Raw genomic sequence first — 18,827 nt, 5'->3', positions numbered from 1 at the left:
TAACACATAGAGAAAAGTTTCTTTTATAGTAATTTTCTACTTATCACAGAGTCAAACCATCTCAGATCATATATTCTGATTTGATTGGGTCAACCAAAATATATGAGGAAGGACTTTCTAAATTTTGTTAAGTTTTCAAGACCTAAGCATAACAACTGTTAGGGAAGTTTTTATAATACTAACCATTCCTTAAACTTTCCTCCAATGCATTTTATTGAAAAATTATCATCTTTCTTATTCTCTAAATTAACATCAATTTTCATTAAAGCACAACTCTCTTTTAAAAAGATACAAACATACCTCAAAAGAGAATGTAGATAATGCTATTTTGGCCTTAAAAGTTTTTTTATTTAAAAAATAATTATTAATTCAATAACTGTTGGAGGGGAGGAAGGGACCTAATTCCCAAATTATAGTGGAAGTTTTGATAAATCCACCACTTTGGTAATAGACTTCTTGACTTTTATCCTGAATCTAGTAATACTTCTATTTAGGATACCAGGCTTGTGTAGAGATTAGGACTTCTTTTATTATTCTGTTGGGTGTTTAGACTAAAGAAAATATTGATACAAATAAATTTGAGTTTGTTGTATTACATTTCTCCTCTCCTCCAGAGCTGATGATTAAAACATTTACTAGTAGCTTGTAGATATTACCCATTAGAGTTGGGAATATCACCAATTTGTTACTTGACATTTGAAACATAGCAGAAGTCTACCTAAACTTATTTACTGGGTTGTATTGGGTGGGGTTTTTTTTGTTTTTGTTTTTTTTTTATTAAACCTGTGTCGAATAGCTCAATTGATTAGATCAGTAGTTTCACATCTTCTCTCCATAATACACCTACATTGTTCCTGGGATACACCAGCTATCTTTAGGTCTAGATCCCCAAACATACATATTTCTATACACACTGCAAAGATGCCAATATTTTCTCCATCAGAATCCCAGTTTTTCCCAACTCCTTACCTCCATGATGTACCTAAATTCCTCCATGTTGTCTTTGGGAAACAATCTGGAGTAGAGCAACCAAAGTCATAAGTTTGCCCAAAAAAAAAAAGGTAACCCTACCTCTAATCAACTAATGTAATCAATGTGTACCATTGATTATAAGAGGGAAAGGAATGGAGTGTGAACAGCTCAACATAAACTATCAACACTAGTGAGCTAGTGGAAGAACTGAAAACCATTGATGGTTACTAGTATCATCTCTTGATAAAGGAGATTCTCGCCCCCAATTCATTGCTTTAAGGGGGAAAAATCCTATTGGGCATGAAGCCAATAAACTGATTCATCTTGAGATAGAATAGTTCTGCAACATTATCTGAAAACTAATCAACCGTACTTTTCAGGATCATGATAAGCACAAGTCTATAGATGAAGGTCAGTTAAAGCTGTATATGTTTAAAAAAAATTGGTTTATCTTAATTATACTGACCAGTAATGAATGTACAGAGGATCAATTGAAATAAACTACACACAGATGTGTATATCTATACCTATGCATATCAGAGAAGTTTGTAAAAAAAAAAAAAAAAAAAAAGTTGTGATTAATTTACATGGATCTACAGCAAAATGTGTGACTCAGGAAAAAACTCAGTCAAAAACAGGCAATCCAATGAGATTCAGAAGTACAAAAACCAAAAAGAGGAAATTGCCCTTAAAAATTGGAAGTTAAATCATGAGATAAGTAGAGAAGGAAAATTTTTTTTTAATTCTAAGACAACAATTAGGTTAAAACATATACACTAATATAAGCTAGGAGAATCAAAACAGGATAAATTGAAAGTTGAAGTGTACCTTTTTCCTTTTACCATTTTAAAACAAATCTTTTTGTTCTTTGGTCTTAGAATCTTTCCTTCCTTGGATATGCTTTTGCTTCACGGTTTTCTAATCTAAGACCTCCCCATGCACTGAAAATTTGGTTTAGAAAACAAAACAAATATTTCAAGTGCTAATTTTCAAGACCAAAGAACTAAACAAACATAGCCTCAGTTAAGAGGTCAGATCAGACTTTATCCAAGGATTGCACAGCCTGCCCATAAAGGTATCTATCATTTTCTACTCTGGCAGATCATCAAGTTTTTTAAAGTAGGGCAAGATAAACCTACAATTCTCAAGTGGTTTTCTTGACAAACAAAATACTTCATTTTTATATTTTTATGCAATTATTTCAAGATTACTTTTAAAGTATGTGATGCCACTTTTGTATAGGAATTGAGAAATAATGTTAAGAAATGGTAATGGCAATGCAATCTTGTGTTTATACTAACATGTGAAATACATATTTTTTATTATAGGCTGCACTTTGCAGACTAAGGGGCACAAGGTTTCAAAATTAATAGGAAAAACAAAATGATGATAGCCAAAGTTCAAAGTTATTATTAAATCTAATTACTAATTTTCTAATTATGAAGTAATAATTAGAACAAAAACTAGTTTTCTTTGAAGGAATTCAAGAAGGTATCTTTAGCTTGTTACCTGAATAGCTGATTTAAGACCCCTCACTTCCTATGATTCTTCTTTCCTTCGAAAATAACAAAATTTTTTCCTAAAATATTTCCTAAAGACTTGATAAAAATACTATAGTATCTCTTTTCTCTTTCAAACAAACCATAATAAACTTAAATATTCTACACTGAAAGAATGAGGAGAGGAAATTGTGAATTTTTTTCCTTCATTTGCCTCAAGACTAAATTAGAGTTAAGAATTTACTAAAATAAATATTCAAATCTGCAAATAAAGACTTTTATTCTCTCTTGAAATCAGCAGCATATACAAAAAGGCAATCTGCAAAATTAATGGGTTTAGAGTTCAGTTATAAAACATGCATACCAACATATTTTCTACAGTGAAGTTTGAATTTAATGTGTAAGTAATTGGCACCATAGAATATGGCTGCTTGTGTGAATCACAAAGATGTAGTGATTTCTGTCTGTCCTGTTTTGTGAGAGATTTTATCTGTTATAGCAAAGTTGCCTAGCTAATCTTAATGTTAGAATAATCTTTTTATATATCATTCCTTTGTGTGAATGCTGTCACATTTTAAGCTCTCTGAGCACACCAACTTTGTCTTATCTTTGTATTTTCAGCACATAGGATACAATAGGTACTCAATATACATTAAGTGAATCAATTCGAGAGCTTGTGATGTCTCTTCTGGCTTGTTTTGGGTAGGAACTGCTCTATGAAAACCCTCTACTCTCCCCCTTAACAGAACAGAAAAGTTCAATAACCAGAAACCAGTAGTTTTTAACAGATCATTTATATTATTGTCCCTCAAAAAAAAAACAAAAAAAAAAACCACACGGAAAAAAAGTTCTTTAGCAAACAGGCATCAATTTAGAAACTGGTGGCTATTTATGTCTGGTCAGTAAGGATTATCCTGAATAAATACAATTTTAAGATCAAATCCTATTAGCATTCATTAGCAAAAAGTACATCCTAGTCTTCTGTATACATTACATCTGAACTCTTTTTTTTAGACTTAAAACACATATTCCTATACTTCTGGACCAACTTTGCAGCTATTTGTAAATATTCAGCTCCCATCAGTTTATTCAGTCACAATACTGAATGTACGATATTCTTGATTTGTATTTTTCCTTCTCCTCTTAAATTTTTATTGATTTCAAAGGAAAAGCTGCATAGTAGGAGATGGCATGGAAAAGTTAGAGAGGGTAAAGCTACAAAGACTAAAAAGCACAATGTCTGAAAAACTGAAAAAGACAATGACATAAATAGAAAATAAGTTTCTACTTAAGTAAAATATAATATATTCTTAAAAGAACTGTTTTGCATCTAAAAATGGAAAATATGTATTAATGGCTTTAAACTATTACAAAATAAAGGAATAATTTTATAGGTTATTTTCCCAAGAAATCAATAAGCATTTATTAAGTACCTATTATGTACTAGATACCATGCTAGGTCCTCTTAGAGCACAAAGAAAAAATGAAATAGTATCTGTCCTCAAGGAATTTACATTCTAAGGGTGAAATAACATGCACAGTGATAAGCAAATACAAAATATATGTAACATAAATACAAACTAATTTCAGGCAAGGAAATAATAAGCAATAGAGAGGCTTAAGAAAGGTCTTCTTTAGGAAAGGGGCAGTGTTAAGTTCTTCATCTGAGAAAGAAATTAGGGATTCTAAGAGGCTGAGATGAAAGGGGAATGCATTCAAGGAACAGATGTCAGCCTGGGGAAAAGCAGAAGAGATGGCATGTCTTGGGTAAGGAATAGCAAAGAAGTGTTAAGCTGGACTATAATAGACTGTATAAAGGTAAATAATGTGTGGAAAGTACAGAAAAGAGCTGTAAGTTAGATTGTAAAGAGTTTGAATTCCAAAAAAGGACTCTATATTTGATCATCAAGGCAATAGGAAGCCACTGTAGCTTTTTGATGGGGGAATGGTCCTGATCAGACCAGTGTTGTAGGGTTATCACTTTGGTAGCTATAAAGAGATTGGATTAGATTTGAGGCAAGGAGAGCAACTAGGAGACTACTGCAGTAAGACTAGGCAGGAAGTGAGAAAGGTCCAAATTAATGTTCTGACCCCATGAGGAAAAAGAAGAGGATGGATGTGAAAGATATTACAGAGAATAATCAACAAAACTCAGCAACTGACTGGCTATATTAGGTGAAGGACAGTGAAGGGCCAAGAATGACTCCAATAATGGCTAGAATCTTATCCCTCCATAGAAATAAGGAAGTTAGAGAGAAAAGTTGGTTTTAGCAGAAAAATAATGAATGTTGTTGAACACATTAAGATCACAAAAAGATAAAATATGTCCAGGACAGCTGCAGGATGTACTCTAATTGAAAGGGTGGAATAGGGATGATGATGAACTCACAAACAGGACTAAGAAAGATCAGACAAGTACAAAGAGAGAAAAGAGGATCTGGGTGGAATAACATTCAATAGATCCAAAAGCTGAATAGTACTAAGAAAAAGGGCCATCCAATTTGGTAATTAAGAAAGCATTAGAAACCCAGGAGAGAACAATTTCAGTTGAGAAATGAAGTCCAAAGGCAGACTGCAAAGAGTCTACAAAGAGTGAGAATGGGAGTAGAAGCAAGAAGAGGAAAAGGGGTCATGGGACAATGGTGTAAGGGCTGTATAAGGGCTGCATGAGATATGAGAAGGCCTTGATGCGTCCACAGGTCACACAAGAGGAGCCAGTAGATGAGGAGAGACAATGGAGTATCTCTTACTCATGTGTGTGACTGACCTTTGGGTTCCTGTAAAATGAAAAGGTTGACTTCAATGGCGTAATCTACTAAGTTGGCAAAAGGGGATGCCTATGAGGGCATCTGTGGAGAAGCTGAGCGAGGAGATCCAGGTCCCAAGAGGAGGGGCTGGCCTTGGTGAGGCAAAGGACAGCAGTGTCTTCATCAGAATGTAAAAAAATGGAGAGGAAGAAGATGTGTCAAAGACTATTAAGAGGAAAGTAAAAGGAGCTCAAATAAACAGCTCTTTTGTCAGCAAGGTAGGAGGTACAGTCCTTGTGTAAGGTTTCAGAAGGAAAGGAGATGATGTGAAAGACTTGAGGAAAAAAAGAGGTTTGAAACAGCTGCCACAAAGAAAGCGACAGTGAGTCAATTAAGGAAGAGTAAAAGGGATGTTCTGGATCAGTGAGAGCCAAACTGAGATGGATAATACAAATAAATCTGCATTGGAGCGGGTTGACATAAGTTGCAAGATTTCCTCCAGCCCGTGAACAGAAGTCAAAAAAGAGACAGTAGTGGTAAACCCAAGGTTTGAGTCTGACAAATCATGAGTGGCAACAGGGCAAGGGATCTGAGAATAAAAGACAATGTCAAGTTTAAATTATTTGCTACACACAGGGTCAAGGTTGAGAAAGGAGAAAATGAAGCATTTGAATACCATTAGTAAACATGCTTAGTACAATAAGTGAATAAAAATATACAATAATAAAATATGTAGCAAAATCTATATACATTTCATTGCTGGATTTTCAGAAGAAAACAAAAATCAAGAGATTTCACCAAAGTACAAACTTTCTATTATGAAATACTACCAAATATACATTCAGCACCTTTCATCTTTATTAAGCCCTTTAATTTTTGAGGCATTGTTGCCATGTTTATAGATAGCTAAACTGACAATTTAGTGACTTGCACAAAGTCAAAGTAGATCAGTAGAAGAAGAGAAATGAGAATTTTACCTCTCAGTTAATGATAAAGAATTGACAACATTTTTAATTAGAAGAAAAGGCTATGGTTTTACTCGGGTTTACTGTAAAAAACAGGAAAGCAATGAGCTTAAGAAGACAATTTGCATGTTTGGGGAAGGAAAAAAAAACATTCACAGCTATTATATTTGCCCTGAATATTTTTGTTTTACAGAAATATTCCAAGTATCAGGAAGATAAGGCTTATAAACTTTATTAGGTTCGCCTAAACCCTAGTTTAACTACTTAAGGTTTTAGGACTTTCCAACCCTAGTTCAAAGAGTCACTTGGCAATGTTTTTGTCTGAAGCAAATGCATTATAAATGTAGTTTCTGATAACTTTCTTCTAGCTCTTTGTAGGAACTATAATGTGTTATCTATAGTTTTCATTCTATAGTACTAAAAATACTTCATAATTTAAGGGGAAAACAATAATAGCAATTCACAAAACTAGTAATAAAATGGTTTGGGGAGAAAATTACTTTTCTTGATGATAAATTTAAAAAATACTTTAAAACTAAATATCAAAATAATTATTACTATAACATATTAGTAATCTAATTTGTGAAATAAGACTCATCAAATGTGACAAAAGGTTTTTGGACCAATAAAAATAACATAATATTCTTGTCACCATACTTCATGAATTTTATAAATAATAAACTATGATGTTTTCCCTGATATTCTTTCATGAAAGCTCACAAAACATACAGAACAAAGGAACTTCAAAATATAAGTGTTAGATCCCTGAAGGCAAACATGGATCTTACAAATATGCAAAGGATATATATCAGATCCTAGTGTGAGAACTTCCTACACCAATTTACTTCAGTAAAGCTCAATTTCACTTAGTAGAAAAGTTCCTGGAAGTGGTCACCTGAGGAACATGGAAGTGAAGTGATTGATCCTGGGGCTCTGACAGTAAATAAAGGCCAGAGGCAGGATGAAACCACAATTTTTCCTGATTTCAATTATACCATGCTGCCTCTCTGCGTCACAATTCTTATTGCAATTTTCAAAAAATATTTTTTAATCAGCATCATAACTCTTAGCCAGCATCATAACAATAGTTTCAAAAATTGGATAAGAAGTTCTTTCTTAAAGCTGCAGTTATGAGGTAGATTCAATATAAAATAAATATAAAGCGGTTTGTGTTTATATCATTTTCTCAAATTCTATACAACATATATGTTAAATAAGACTCATCCACAAATTTCAATGATAAAAGATTCTTGGGCTTGGTCAGCAGAACTCGGGCTTCAGCTTCCACACACCTTCACCATTCACACCTCGATGAAACGTGCAAAGATTTCTCAGAAGTTCTCGAAACACACACGATTGTGATGTAGATAACTTGGATTCAAATTCCCGCAGAATCTCTTGTGTGCTTGCCTGTCCATCAACGCGGGCCTGGAAAGCTATGAAGTTCCTCATTTCTACCAAAAGGTCATCATGCTCTGTTACAGTGGATAATGGAACAGAAGCCTGCTGAAGGTTCACATTTTCATTTTCTGTTCTCTGTGATAAAGTAAGATGGTTTCTAGTTCTCATGCTAGCTAATAGCGATGATGAAGCTAAAGCACCAGATGAAGATTCTCCATCTTCTGTTTTCCCACTAAAATGAGTTCGAGTGGCATTTTTTAAACCAGTATCCTAAAGAGATTTTTAAATAAAGTTAAAATCTGAAAGCAACTAAACCAGTTAAACCAGAACATTTTAAATTTAATTCAAAATCCAAAAGAGAGGCCAGAAGAAAAATAAAATTACTCTTTAAACCAAAGTCTACCTACATTCCTAAGCATTATTATGAAATTGGAGTCAAATCCAGATGATAGTAGAATTTTTAAATTTAGTTTAACAGAACGACCATGTGCCCAAACTATATCTTAAGTACTAAATTTTGGAATCCTGGAGTGTCTGTACATTAAGCCTGAAAATTATCACTACTAATAAAGTTAGAATGGTCAAAACACATTAGGTGCTATAGCAACAAAGAAAAACCTTCTGGGAAGCCTTTGACCAACTTCTCACTGTTAATTATATTCAATACATCACCTGTTTTTTCCCCTTGAGGCAGTTGGGGTTAAGTGACTTGCCCAGGGTCACACAGCTAGGAAGTGTTAAGTGTCTGAGATCACATTTGAACTCAGGTCTTCCTGACTTCAGGGCTGGTGCTCTATCCACTGCACTACCTAGCTGCCCCTTCAATATATCACTTTTAATAACTTTGGGGGGTTCTATCATCTTGTATGAAGTTGGGGAACAACCAATATTTTACAATGATACATTGTTCTGGCAAAATAATTAAGTTCTCTTATCAGTATTGTTCTAAAAATAGGCCATATACCTAAAATGAGATCTCACTTAAGTGGAAAAAAATACATATCCACTCAGTGAAAAAAAAACAAAACAATTAAGTTTACTTGGTGATTTTATGCAAATAAAAGACTAGAAAAAAGGGAGGTCTACATGTAGATAATTCCTCATTTGAGGTGATTGAGGACAGAGAGGAAAAACAAAAATTGAATATAAATCTCTATTTTCTAAGCTATCTTTGGGGTTTGGGAACTTCAATTTTTAAATTATGAGGATGCTTGCTCAACTTATCTTTCACAGAACTGACAGAAGTACTTGAGTGAATAGCACTCTAGGAACAGTAACAAATTTAATAATTTAAAGATCAAGTGATTTCTGACGCTCACATGAAAAAGTTCTGTAAACTGCAAAGATCACACATTTGAAGGATGTACCAGCCCCCCAAATAACCACGTGAAACATGTTCACTCATACCCCATCAAGCCCCACAGAGGTACATAGGGTTCATTACCTGACCCTTCTCTTTTGTAGGCTTTGAAGAAGGCTGAGGAGCAGGCAAACTAGGATTCCTTTTCTGCCCAAATCTACTCCTAAACAAGAGAAACATTTGCATTTAGTGTACTGGAGCCAAAATATCCAAACACCCCCCTCTCAAGATTTCTTTTGGGGAATTTTCAGTTTCCTGTGGAGTTGAGGAAGGGTGGGGAAAAATCCCATGCCTTGTTTCTCAGGTGGCCTTCCTTAGAGAGCCATCTTCTGCTTTACAGTGATATAAAATGTCCACAATCAAATAGGGGTTACTAAAATAAATCTAAATCCTGATGGCATCTACCTTCGACACCTGCTCTGACATTTTAGCTTGGGTATGCTCCTCTCACAGAGCACACTATCTCATCAAAGAACCAACCAGCATTTATTAAAGGCTTACAATGTGCATGTGGGGCACTGCCAAGTGACACAAAAAATCTGAGAGGCTAATGCTAGAGCTACAGTCCTAGGTATCTTTTCACAGAAGTTATAACTGCACCCATGGGAGATCACCAACCAATATGGATTAGGAGAAAGAAAGAGAAGGTCTAGCACAAAGTCTTAAGGGACCATCACTGAGCATGGCATGGATCAGGACACAGCCAAGGAAATTTTGCACTGACCAGACAAGAAGGAGGCCAGAAAGCGTCACTAATGCCCAGAGAGGAGAGAGTACTTAGGAGAAAGCAGGTAAGGGTGCCAAATGTTACCCAGAAACCAAGAAGGATTAGGACTGAATGAAGGCCATTAGATTATTGTCAGTGATTAAGAGATCGCTGATATCTATGAGAATGTTACAGAAACCAAATTGCAGAGGTTTAGAAGAAAGTGAAAAAGAAGTAAAATCACTGCCTGTAGATTCTCCAGGAATTCAAGCTGAAAAGAGGAAAGATCTAAAAGGAAAAGTAAGGGGCATGGCAGGCCCGAGACTGGGAGCCATGTGTTTGTAGGCTGCAAGGAAAGAGCCAGCAGACAAAACTTGGAAACAGGAGATCAATTCTGCGAAAGAGAAAAAGAATCAGAAAGAAGGGTAGATGTAGAAAGGCTGGCCTTCACAAGTAGAAGGGCCATCTCTTATTTAGAGACCTAAGTGGAGCGTGTCAGAGGAATATGAGATAAGGTCTAAAAGAGGGTCCTCTCTGCCTATTTCCTCATTTTTTTCTGTGAAATGAGGTAAAGTCCTTAACTGAGAGGGAAAGGGGAAGAGATGGCATTAGAGGCAGGGAATCAATTAGGGAGAGGAGGAATATTGCCCTGCTGCAATGAAAGTTCAGTTTACATTAAAACAACTGATTATTGTAAATTGGTTAATATTCTTACAAAATTTTAATTCATTATGCTCTAACTCCTGTCATTCATTTTTATTGAAGAAGTATCTTTTTTAATAATAGTTTCTAAACTGAGGAAAGAAAATAAGCAGCATAATGGAATGAGCTTCCTATCTACTCCAACTCTAAAATGTAAGTTGGAGGAAAAATGAGTATTTGTAACTCTACTTCTCAATATCACTCAAACCAGTCTAATAACAGACTTTTATGGTCAACTCTGTTTAGAAGACACAATTTTAGGAGTAGCAATTTCCATATTTAGGGTTTACATACAGTGACATGAGATGATCATGAATTATCTTTCCAATAAGAATGCGATATTTGGAATTGTTTCTAGTATTTAACAGGTTTGGAGATTACTGAGCCATGAAAATGAAGAAGCAACATAGTACAGTAGAAAAAACACTAAATATGGAATCAGAGGATTCAGGTTCGAATCCTGCCTCTCTTACTTAATGAACCTCTTTAGGTCTGTTTTCTCATATGTAAGGGAAGGAATTCTATTAGAAAGTTCCCAAATCTATGACCTGAGCAATCTGTGGGTAGTAAGATCTCTTACTTTCCTCCAGCCGGTGCACCTGACAGACCATTACTGCCCGTCCATGTGGGCACCCCAGAGACAGCACTCAAACAACGCTGACGAGACATCTTCAGTGCTTTCAATGCTTCCTGGGCTACTCGATTTGCCTCTGCTTCCACTAACACGTAATCCGGACTGGAAGCCTCCATAATAGCATCATGTTTCATGACACTGTGAACTCCTACTAGTGAGACAAATCAAAACAGCAAATTGAAATAAGACCCCATGCCTGTACATTTGCTAGTTATGGTACTATCCATTCATTTTCAAAAGAAAGGTAAAGATCATGTGCTTGAAAATTTTTTTTTAAATTCCCACTGGATACATTTGAGAAATCCTTTTTAAAAAATCTGGAAAGTCCTCCATGAACTCAAGCAAAGTGAAATGTATTGTATACAAAGTAACAGCAATTTTCTAGGATGACCAGCTATAAAGGACTTTGCTTTTCCCAGTAGTACAATCATCCACAACTATACTGAAGGACTTATGATGAAAAATCTTATACATATCCAAAGAAGGAGTTGATTGTGTCTGAACATAGACTGAAACTTTCTTTCTCTCTTTTTTTAAACTTAATTTTTCTTGAGGGTTTTTATTTTCATTAGGATAAGAGATTTGTTTTCTTTCACAACTTGACTTCTATGGAAATGTTTTACATAATTTCACATGTGGTTTCTTAATTGTGGATGGAGATAAGGGATAGAACCTTTAGAACTCAAAAATTTAAAAAAAAACAAATGTAAAAATAAATTTGTTTTAAATGTAATGGAAAAATATTAAATAAGTAATTTTTTTAAAAAAAGAAATTCTTTTAAAATGAATTTTGAATCTCTTGCTTTTATATAACATTATTTCCCAACATATACTGTTCTCATCCAAAGAGCCATCTCTTTTAATAAACAATAAAAAATAGAATGAAAAAAAAATTCAGCAAAACTAACACATCAAATATGTTCAATAGTATATACAATATCCCACAATTCTTCAGGAGTATTTGGGTGATTATAATTATACTTCATTCACATTTGTTTGTTATTTTTCCCCATTGCTGTGGTCATTGTGTAATATTTTCTCCTGATTTTTACTTCATTATGCATCAAATTTATTTGTCCTTAGTATATATAGCACATTTAAATAGTGTCTGCCTCCAGAGAAAGGTGAACATTTAACATTTAGCCTGTTTTAATAGTTTTATTCATTAAATTAAGGAAATTAAATCATTTGATTTTTAAAATTTAGCAACTATATCTTATTTTTAAAATGCAAACTTATCATATCAAATTTTGAGACTTCCAGCAAACTTAGTATACATACTTAAGATTTAGTTCATTACAATGAAATTTAATAATTTCTTAAAGATATATGAAACAGTTCTGAGGAATGTTCTAAGATTAGCTATTGAAGAATATACAGTCTTATTTGAATTATTATATTTGTTTTTTAGTTAGATTTTTCAGTTTTTCCTTTTTTCTATAAAATCAGGAAATCTACTATCAAATCTAACTCTTACCAGTATGACAAAATTCATTTCCTTTATCTCAAATGTTCTTTGTAGTCTTCTGTTTCTAATCTGCCTTAGACTGGGTGATCTATTTGTAACCTGCTTTGAACTGGGAAATCAGTGACCCAAGCTTGTTATAAAACTGTGTCTAAAGTTACAGTAAATAGGTTATGAGTGAAGGCCCAAGGGCCTTCATCAAAGACCATTTACTTATATTTGGAATTTTAGCTATGTTCTGGATACCTGAAGCTGGCAAATAAGTGAAAAAACAATGAATAATTAAGTCTAAAATTTTAAATCATAATCATTGGTAGGTTACAAATTTAAAAAAAAACATTAAAAGCTGAATCATTTAAAATTAATTTCTTAGATTAGGTATAACATGCAAATTAATTGGTTACTATTTTTTCACACAGCATCATAACCATTTAGAGTCGTGGTTATCTTTGTGAACAGTTTATTGCAATGAACTAAAATCCAATTTTTAAAAACTTCCATTTCCTCCAAGGTTTTAAGAAAATATTAAAGGTAATTTTCTTTTTCTTTTTTTAAAATTTGAAGACTACAACTATTTTCAAGGACAGAAAGAACTAAAGTACAGGAGGGGAAATGTTCTGGGGTTAGGGTCTGCACAATGCTTTCTGCTCCAAGGTTATATAATTGAAGAAATTGCTTCCATTTCCTGATTCTGGCACCCTTATGGAAAACCCAAAGAAAAAGATTACCTGATCTTTTGAAAAGCTTTTCCAGAACGTAATCGTCATGCTTTTGCTCATTTTCCTCTTTCTCCTCATCATGCTTCTGGTACTGTTTCTGTTTAACAAGGTGTGGGATGCGTGTTCCTTCAAACTTGGCATCTTTGGAATGTTTGGCTGTATGAGAGTTCTGCTTCTGTCCTTTGTGCTTTAGAGTGTCCTTTCCTTCCACAAAATGATGTTTTGTTTTTGACTTGTGTTTACAGAACCGGTTCTCAGTCTGCTCACTCTCAATGCTGCCATCTGGTTTGGCCTGCAAGCTTTTCGTCTCACAAGGAAGCTGCTTTGTATCTAAACCTTCATCTCCAGTAGAACTGAAACTTTCAGTGAAACTCAAGGAATTTAATTTTTCCTCATTCCCTAAAATTGTTACAGTCTTTGATGGTTCATCTGATATGGAAAATGTATTTGTAAAAGCACATTTATCTTGTGTGTGCACATTATCATCTGTTTCTTTTTCCTTGCATTTTCCTTGAGATAAATCTGCAGTGGATTCAGACATGTTGGCATCAGATAAAGTGCTGCATTCTGAAGAAACATCTGCTTGGTTCACATCTTCTCTATCAGCAACAGGAAAGGAGTTATGAAATTTTCTTTTTGAATGATGTTTAGGTGCTTGAACATCGGAACCAGTTCCTAATTTATGGAATTAAAAAAAGGAAAAAAATCCTTATATTGAAGGAATTCGGATTATACTACTTTTAAGTGATTATTTTATACAATACCTGCAAAAATAGCACTAGTTTCAGTGCCTTGAGATTCATCAGGACTACTGAGAGTAAACAGCTCATAAAGATCATTGGACTTGAAAAAACGTCTTTGTTTGGGATCTTTCAGTATTCTGTTTGTCAAAAACTGCTTGAAGATTTGCCTAAAAATAGAGGGAAAATTTTGGTATAAAATAATATTAAGCTATACTTGAGAGCACAATTCTTAAAATGCAATAGAAGTCTATAATAATTTTACCCAACAGAGTTCTAAAGCAGTAGGTGAGAGTTGTTAAATAATTACATTATTAACCATTACAATCAATTAACAATAAGAATTTTTACTATAACAATTACATTAACATTAACAGATAAATGATATTCCATATTATTTACATTCTAAATATAAAAAAATTTCAGCTATAATGAAAAAAGTTTTTCAAATTCAAAGAATTTTTGAATTCTAAGTAGCACATTTTCAAAACATGAGGAGTCACTATAAAGGAATGCAGTAGGTGTCTAATGTTCATTATTTCTTTACTGATTCAGAACCATACTTAATATAAGAGGCCCAGAAGGATCCTCGAGTGTTCTGCTTTCTTTCTTTGTTCATTTTCTAAAACTTTGAGTTCCAAATTCTCTTTCCCTTCTGTCCCTCCCCTACCTGGTGACAAAGCAAGCAACCACTATTCTTAGGAAGTCATGCAAAATATATATCCATATTAGCCGTGTTAAAAAAAAAAAATAAAGAATGTGAAAAAATATGCTTCAATACCATACCCAAGACTTTATAAATTCTACATTAGGAAGTAGATAGCATTTTTCATCATGAGTTCTTGGAATTCTTTTGGATGCGTTCATTGATTAGAACAGCTAAGTCTTTAAGATGATCGTCATTATAATATTGCTATTATTGCATACAATGTTCTCTCCTGGTTCTACTCACTTCACTGTGGATCAGTTCATAGAAGTCTTCCCAGATTTTTCTGAAATCATCTCACCTTTTTGTTTCTTACAGTACAAAAGTATTTTATCATAATTATATACTATAAATTGTTCAGCCATTATTATGGGTTATTAATTATCTCTATGAGAATGATGCATAGATCTATGTATCCAACCAAACTATTTTGTATTTGCACTTATTTTCTTCATATTTATAATATATATATATATAATTATGTATGTGTATTTATGTATATCCTATAAATAATTATTTATATATTTGTTATCTTCCCCATTTGAATACGATCATCACTGAAAGCTCATCTATTTCCGTTTTTGTATTTGTATCCCCATTCTACTCTCTCATCATTCTACTCTTCTCTACCTATTGCTCATCTGGTCTACCCAGGGAAGAAGAGAAAGCCATTGCACCTTGCATCCTCCATCTGCCAGCTTAAGGATACACCAGCATAAGTGTCTTTCCCATTCCTTCTTTTTCAGCTAAACATTGTTACCTAATGATGCTGCTAATCTCTATCTGAACTCACGCCTCAGTGATTAACAACACTGCTCCCTCCTACCAAATGCTCCTCATCCCAGTGTTTCAGAACCCCTACGATGCAAATTTTTTTCTCTGTCCCCTATCACTCACTTATTCTCATACCCCTCCACTTATGCCCTATAAATTCCACTTTAAAGCTGGTCATCCCTTCCATTGTGCTCTCTAAGAAGTTCTACAGATAACCAACTTATTTTTTTTCAAACCATTTATTTACACATCCTACTGCTGATACAGTTTTCCAATCCCAGCCCAATCATTTCTCTCTCCTCCTCAATAAACTCCAGTGGCTCCCAAATAGCTCCAATTACAAAGACCCAGTGCTGTTTGGCATTCAAAGCTCTTTATAACTTAGTCTCCTCCTACCTTCCTTACACCTTCCTCCCCAATAGGTACTCCTTAATCAAGTGACATTGGCCTTTTTTGGCTGTTCCCCAAACAGAGATACTCAGTCTCTTAGCTCCAAGCATTTCCTCTAGCTGTGCACCATGCTTGGTGCTCTTGATCCTCTGCTCTGACTACTGACCTCTTTGGCTTCCTTTAAGTTCCAAATAAAATCCCATCTTTTACAGTAACAGTCCTTTTGAATTCTGACCCCTCTATTATTTCCTATTTCTCCTGTACATAGATTGCTCCGCATGTATCTGTTTGCATATTACTTCCTCTCATTGGACTGCAAACTCCTAGAGGGCAAAGCCTGTTTTCTTTTGCCTCCTTCCTATCCCCTGCACTCAGCCCAGTGCCTGGCACCCAGTAAGGCTAAATAAATACTTATTGATTGACTGATGACCCTGCAGCCTTTGACAATGCTGACAATCTTCTTTTCCTTGGCAGTTCTTCTCTAGGGCTTCATGACTCCGCTCTCTCCAGGTTCTCCTCTTATCTGTCTGACTATTCTTTCTCAGTATCATTTGCTGGATCTTTATGCAAGTCAGACTTGTGGACCATGGATATCTCTCTGACCCCTTTTCGGTTCTTCCTCAAAAGCCATTATGCTCGGCAATTTCATCAACTCATATGGGTTTAAATATTTTATGCTGAACTATAGCCTAGAACTATTCATCCATTCCTAACATCGTACCTAATCTCCAATCTTGCATCTCCTACTGCCTATTGTTCATCTCAAACTGAATATTCTGCAGACATTTTAAATTCAACAAGTCCAAAATTGAAGTCATCATCTTTCCCCTTAATTTTCCTAGGGCTACATGGGCACCCCCATTCTCCCAGTCACCCAGCTGACTCCTCTCTCCCAAGACTAGGTCTCTTGCCAATGTCTGTTCATTGAACCTCTGTAATATTAAGCTCCCTGCTGCCACCACTTGGTTACAGGCTGCCATCATACAAATGTCTCATGACCAGACCCTGCCCAATGTCTCTTACCACTGCAGCCTATTCTCTACTCAACTCTCAAACTGGCCTTCCTCAAGCACACCTCTGATCACCTTACCACCCACTTCCAATGAATAAACTCCAGAGGCTCCCTATCACTTCCAGAATCCATACAAAACCTGTTTGGCTTTTGAAGCCTTTCGAATGCCTTCTGAGTTCTTCCACATAGAGAGGCTTTGCCCTATAGGAGTTTGCAGTCCAATGAAAGTAGGTAATATGAAAACAGATACACGCAAAGCAAGCTATGACAGGAGAAATAGGAAATAATAGAGGGGCCGGAATTCAAAAGGACTGTTCCTGTAGAAGATGGGATTTTAGTTGGAACTTAAAGGAAGTCAAAGAGGTCATTAGTCAGAACAGAGGATCAAGAGCACCAATTACTCTCTGCCTTTCCCCCAAGTATTCTGCCAAACTGTGACACAGGTCCCCTTGCCATTCAATGCACAAGACACACCGTCTCCCAACCAGGCCATTTTAACTGGCTGTCTCACACACTTAGAATTTTGCCCTGTCTCCTTCTTCCACCTCCTAGCCTCCTGGCTTCCTTTAAATCCCAGCTAAAATCTCATTTTCTACAAACAGTCTTTCTTTCTTGATTCTACTAAGTGCTAGTGAATTCCCTCCATGATTACTTCTAATTTATGCCTTATATAGTTTCTTTGGTCATAGATGTTTCAATGTTGTCTCCTCCATTAAGCTCCTTGAAAAAGGGAACTATTTTCTGCTTCTTTTTTTTTTTTTTGGGGGGGGGGGGAAGGGCGGAATCCGTATACAGTGCTTGGCACATAGATAGTATTTATTAAATAATTGTTATTTATCCATAAATCTGTAAATATAATCATTTTAAAAGTTTTACAATTTTGCAATGGCAAGTTAGCCTATTATCTTCTAGTTTAATTCTGTCCCAACTTGCTGTACATTTTTACTGTCCAGTCAAAATATAAATATATCTCATTTCCCTATCCAGCTGCTTATTATGTAATATGGATACTAGTCTTCAAGTAGTTAGCCGCAACTCTTTTGAATGGTTATAGAGTTGTGGATCTACCTACCATATTCCAGAGCTTGACTGCAAACAGTACAGAGTGCCACATTCAAGATTAGCAGGAGAAAGTCACTATCCATATAGAATTTCTTTTAAACTTGGACTCCAAACTTGATCTTCTCTATCTTAACGGAAAATATTGTCTCACTAGTTACACCTAATTCATTTATTTATGTTTGACCTGATAGGCCTAAAGGTTAAACAAAATTATTTCTGTTGTTATATTTTCCAAAAAAATCACAATAATTTTGATGTATGGATAAAAGCTCCTTTGGAGGATGAAATTTTGTTATATCAAGTAAATTATTTTTTATAATCAGTACATAGTAAATATAATGAGATCTTATGTATATTTTCTATATTCTTCAGTCTATACAGCAATTGAATAATACTTGCATAAACTTGCCCGTTCTCCAGCATACCTGCCACTGACAATGTTCTCAACTTATGTGTAGATAATTCTCATAAAAACCTTATGTAGATGGAAAGGTAAGCTTATAAACCAGTAGTTAATGGTCTTATTTTGGTCATTTTTTTGGTTATTAAAACTAGAGTGTTGATTTTTTTTTTCTTGAGACCTTTGGTAACTTGTTCTCTTTAAGATACTTTGTGAACTAAAACTTCACTATTCTCACAATTGTGTCACCTCAAACTACAAATATCCTCTATGTTCAACTTGTTCTAATTCAGCTGCTTTTCTTATCTTTGTTTTCTTTAGTGCCATTCCTGAATTTGTTATGATGATAATGTGTGATAGCTCTACTGAACTTGACAATGAAAAAAGTTATGAAAACTTTTAAAGATTTTTTCCATTTTTCTTCTGTTTATTATTCTTCATTTTCCATTCTTTAACTATATACACATACAACTTCCTAAAACCTTAAAGACATAACAACTATTCCAATAAAGTGGAATGACATTAAGATAACAACCTGTTCCCCTTATCCATTTAAATTTTATCTAAGCTATG

At 34.6% G+C, this 18,827-nt stretch overlaps 1 protein-coding gene across 3 annotated transcripts in view; it reads right to left on the bottom strand.

Annotated features, from left to right (window-relative positions):
* Nucleotides 1-766: 766 nt before the first annotated feature.
* The window catches only part of ERCC6 (ERCC excision repair 6, chromatin remodeling factor), a 101,046-nt gene continuing 82,985 nt past the window's right edge, over nucleotides 767-18,827 (bottom strand). For 2 of the 3 annotated variants that reach the window (XM_031956272.1, XM_031956273.1), the window contains exons 17-21: nucleotides 13,935-14,080; nucleotides 13,180-13,845; nucleotides 10,933-11,137; nucleotides 9,029-9,107; nucleotides 767-7,854 (exon numbers count right to left, since the gene is read on the bottom strand). In XM_031956272.1, the coding sequence (XP_031812132.1) occupies nucleotides 7,444-7,854; nucleotides 9,029-9,107; nucleotides 10,933-11,137; nucleotides 13,180-13,845; nucleotides 13,935-14,080 (1,507 nt within the window). In that variant the 3' untranslated portion in view covers nucleotides 767-7,443. The remainder of the gene's footprint in view (nucleotides 7,855-9,028; nucleotides 9,108-10,932; nucleotides 11,138-13,179; nucleotides 13,846-13,934; nucleotides 14,081-18,827) is intronic. The other variant, XM_031956274.1, reaches the window with a different exon arrangement.

The sequence above is a fragment of the Sarcophilus harrisii genome, chromosome 2 (genome assembly GCF_902635505.1).
Source record: "Sarcophilus harrisii chromosome 2, mSarHar1.11, whole genome shotgun sequence".
Lineage (NCBI taxonomy): Eukaryota > Metazoa > Chordata > Mammalia > Dasyuromorphia > Dasyuridae > Sarcophilus > Sarcophilus harrisii.
The sequence above is the reverse complement of the archived record's forward strand: the minus strand, read 5'-3'. Positions and strand labels throughout refer to the sequence as shown.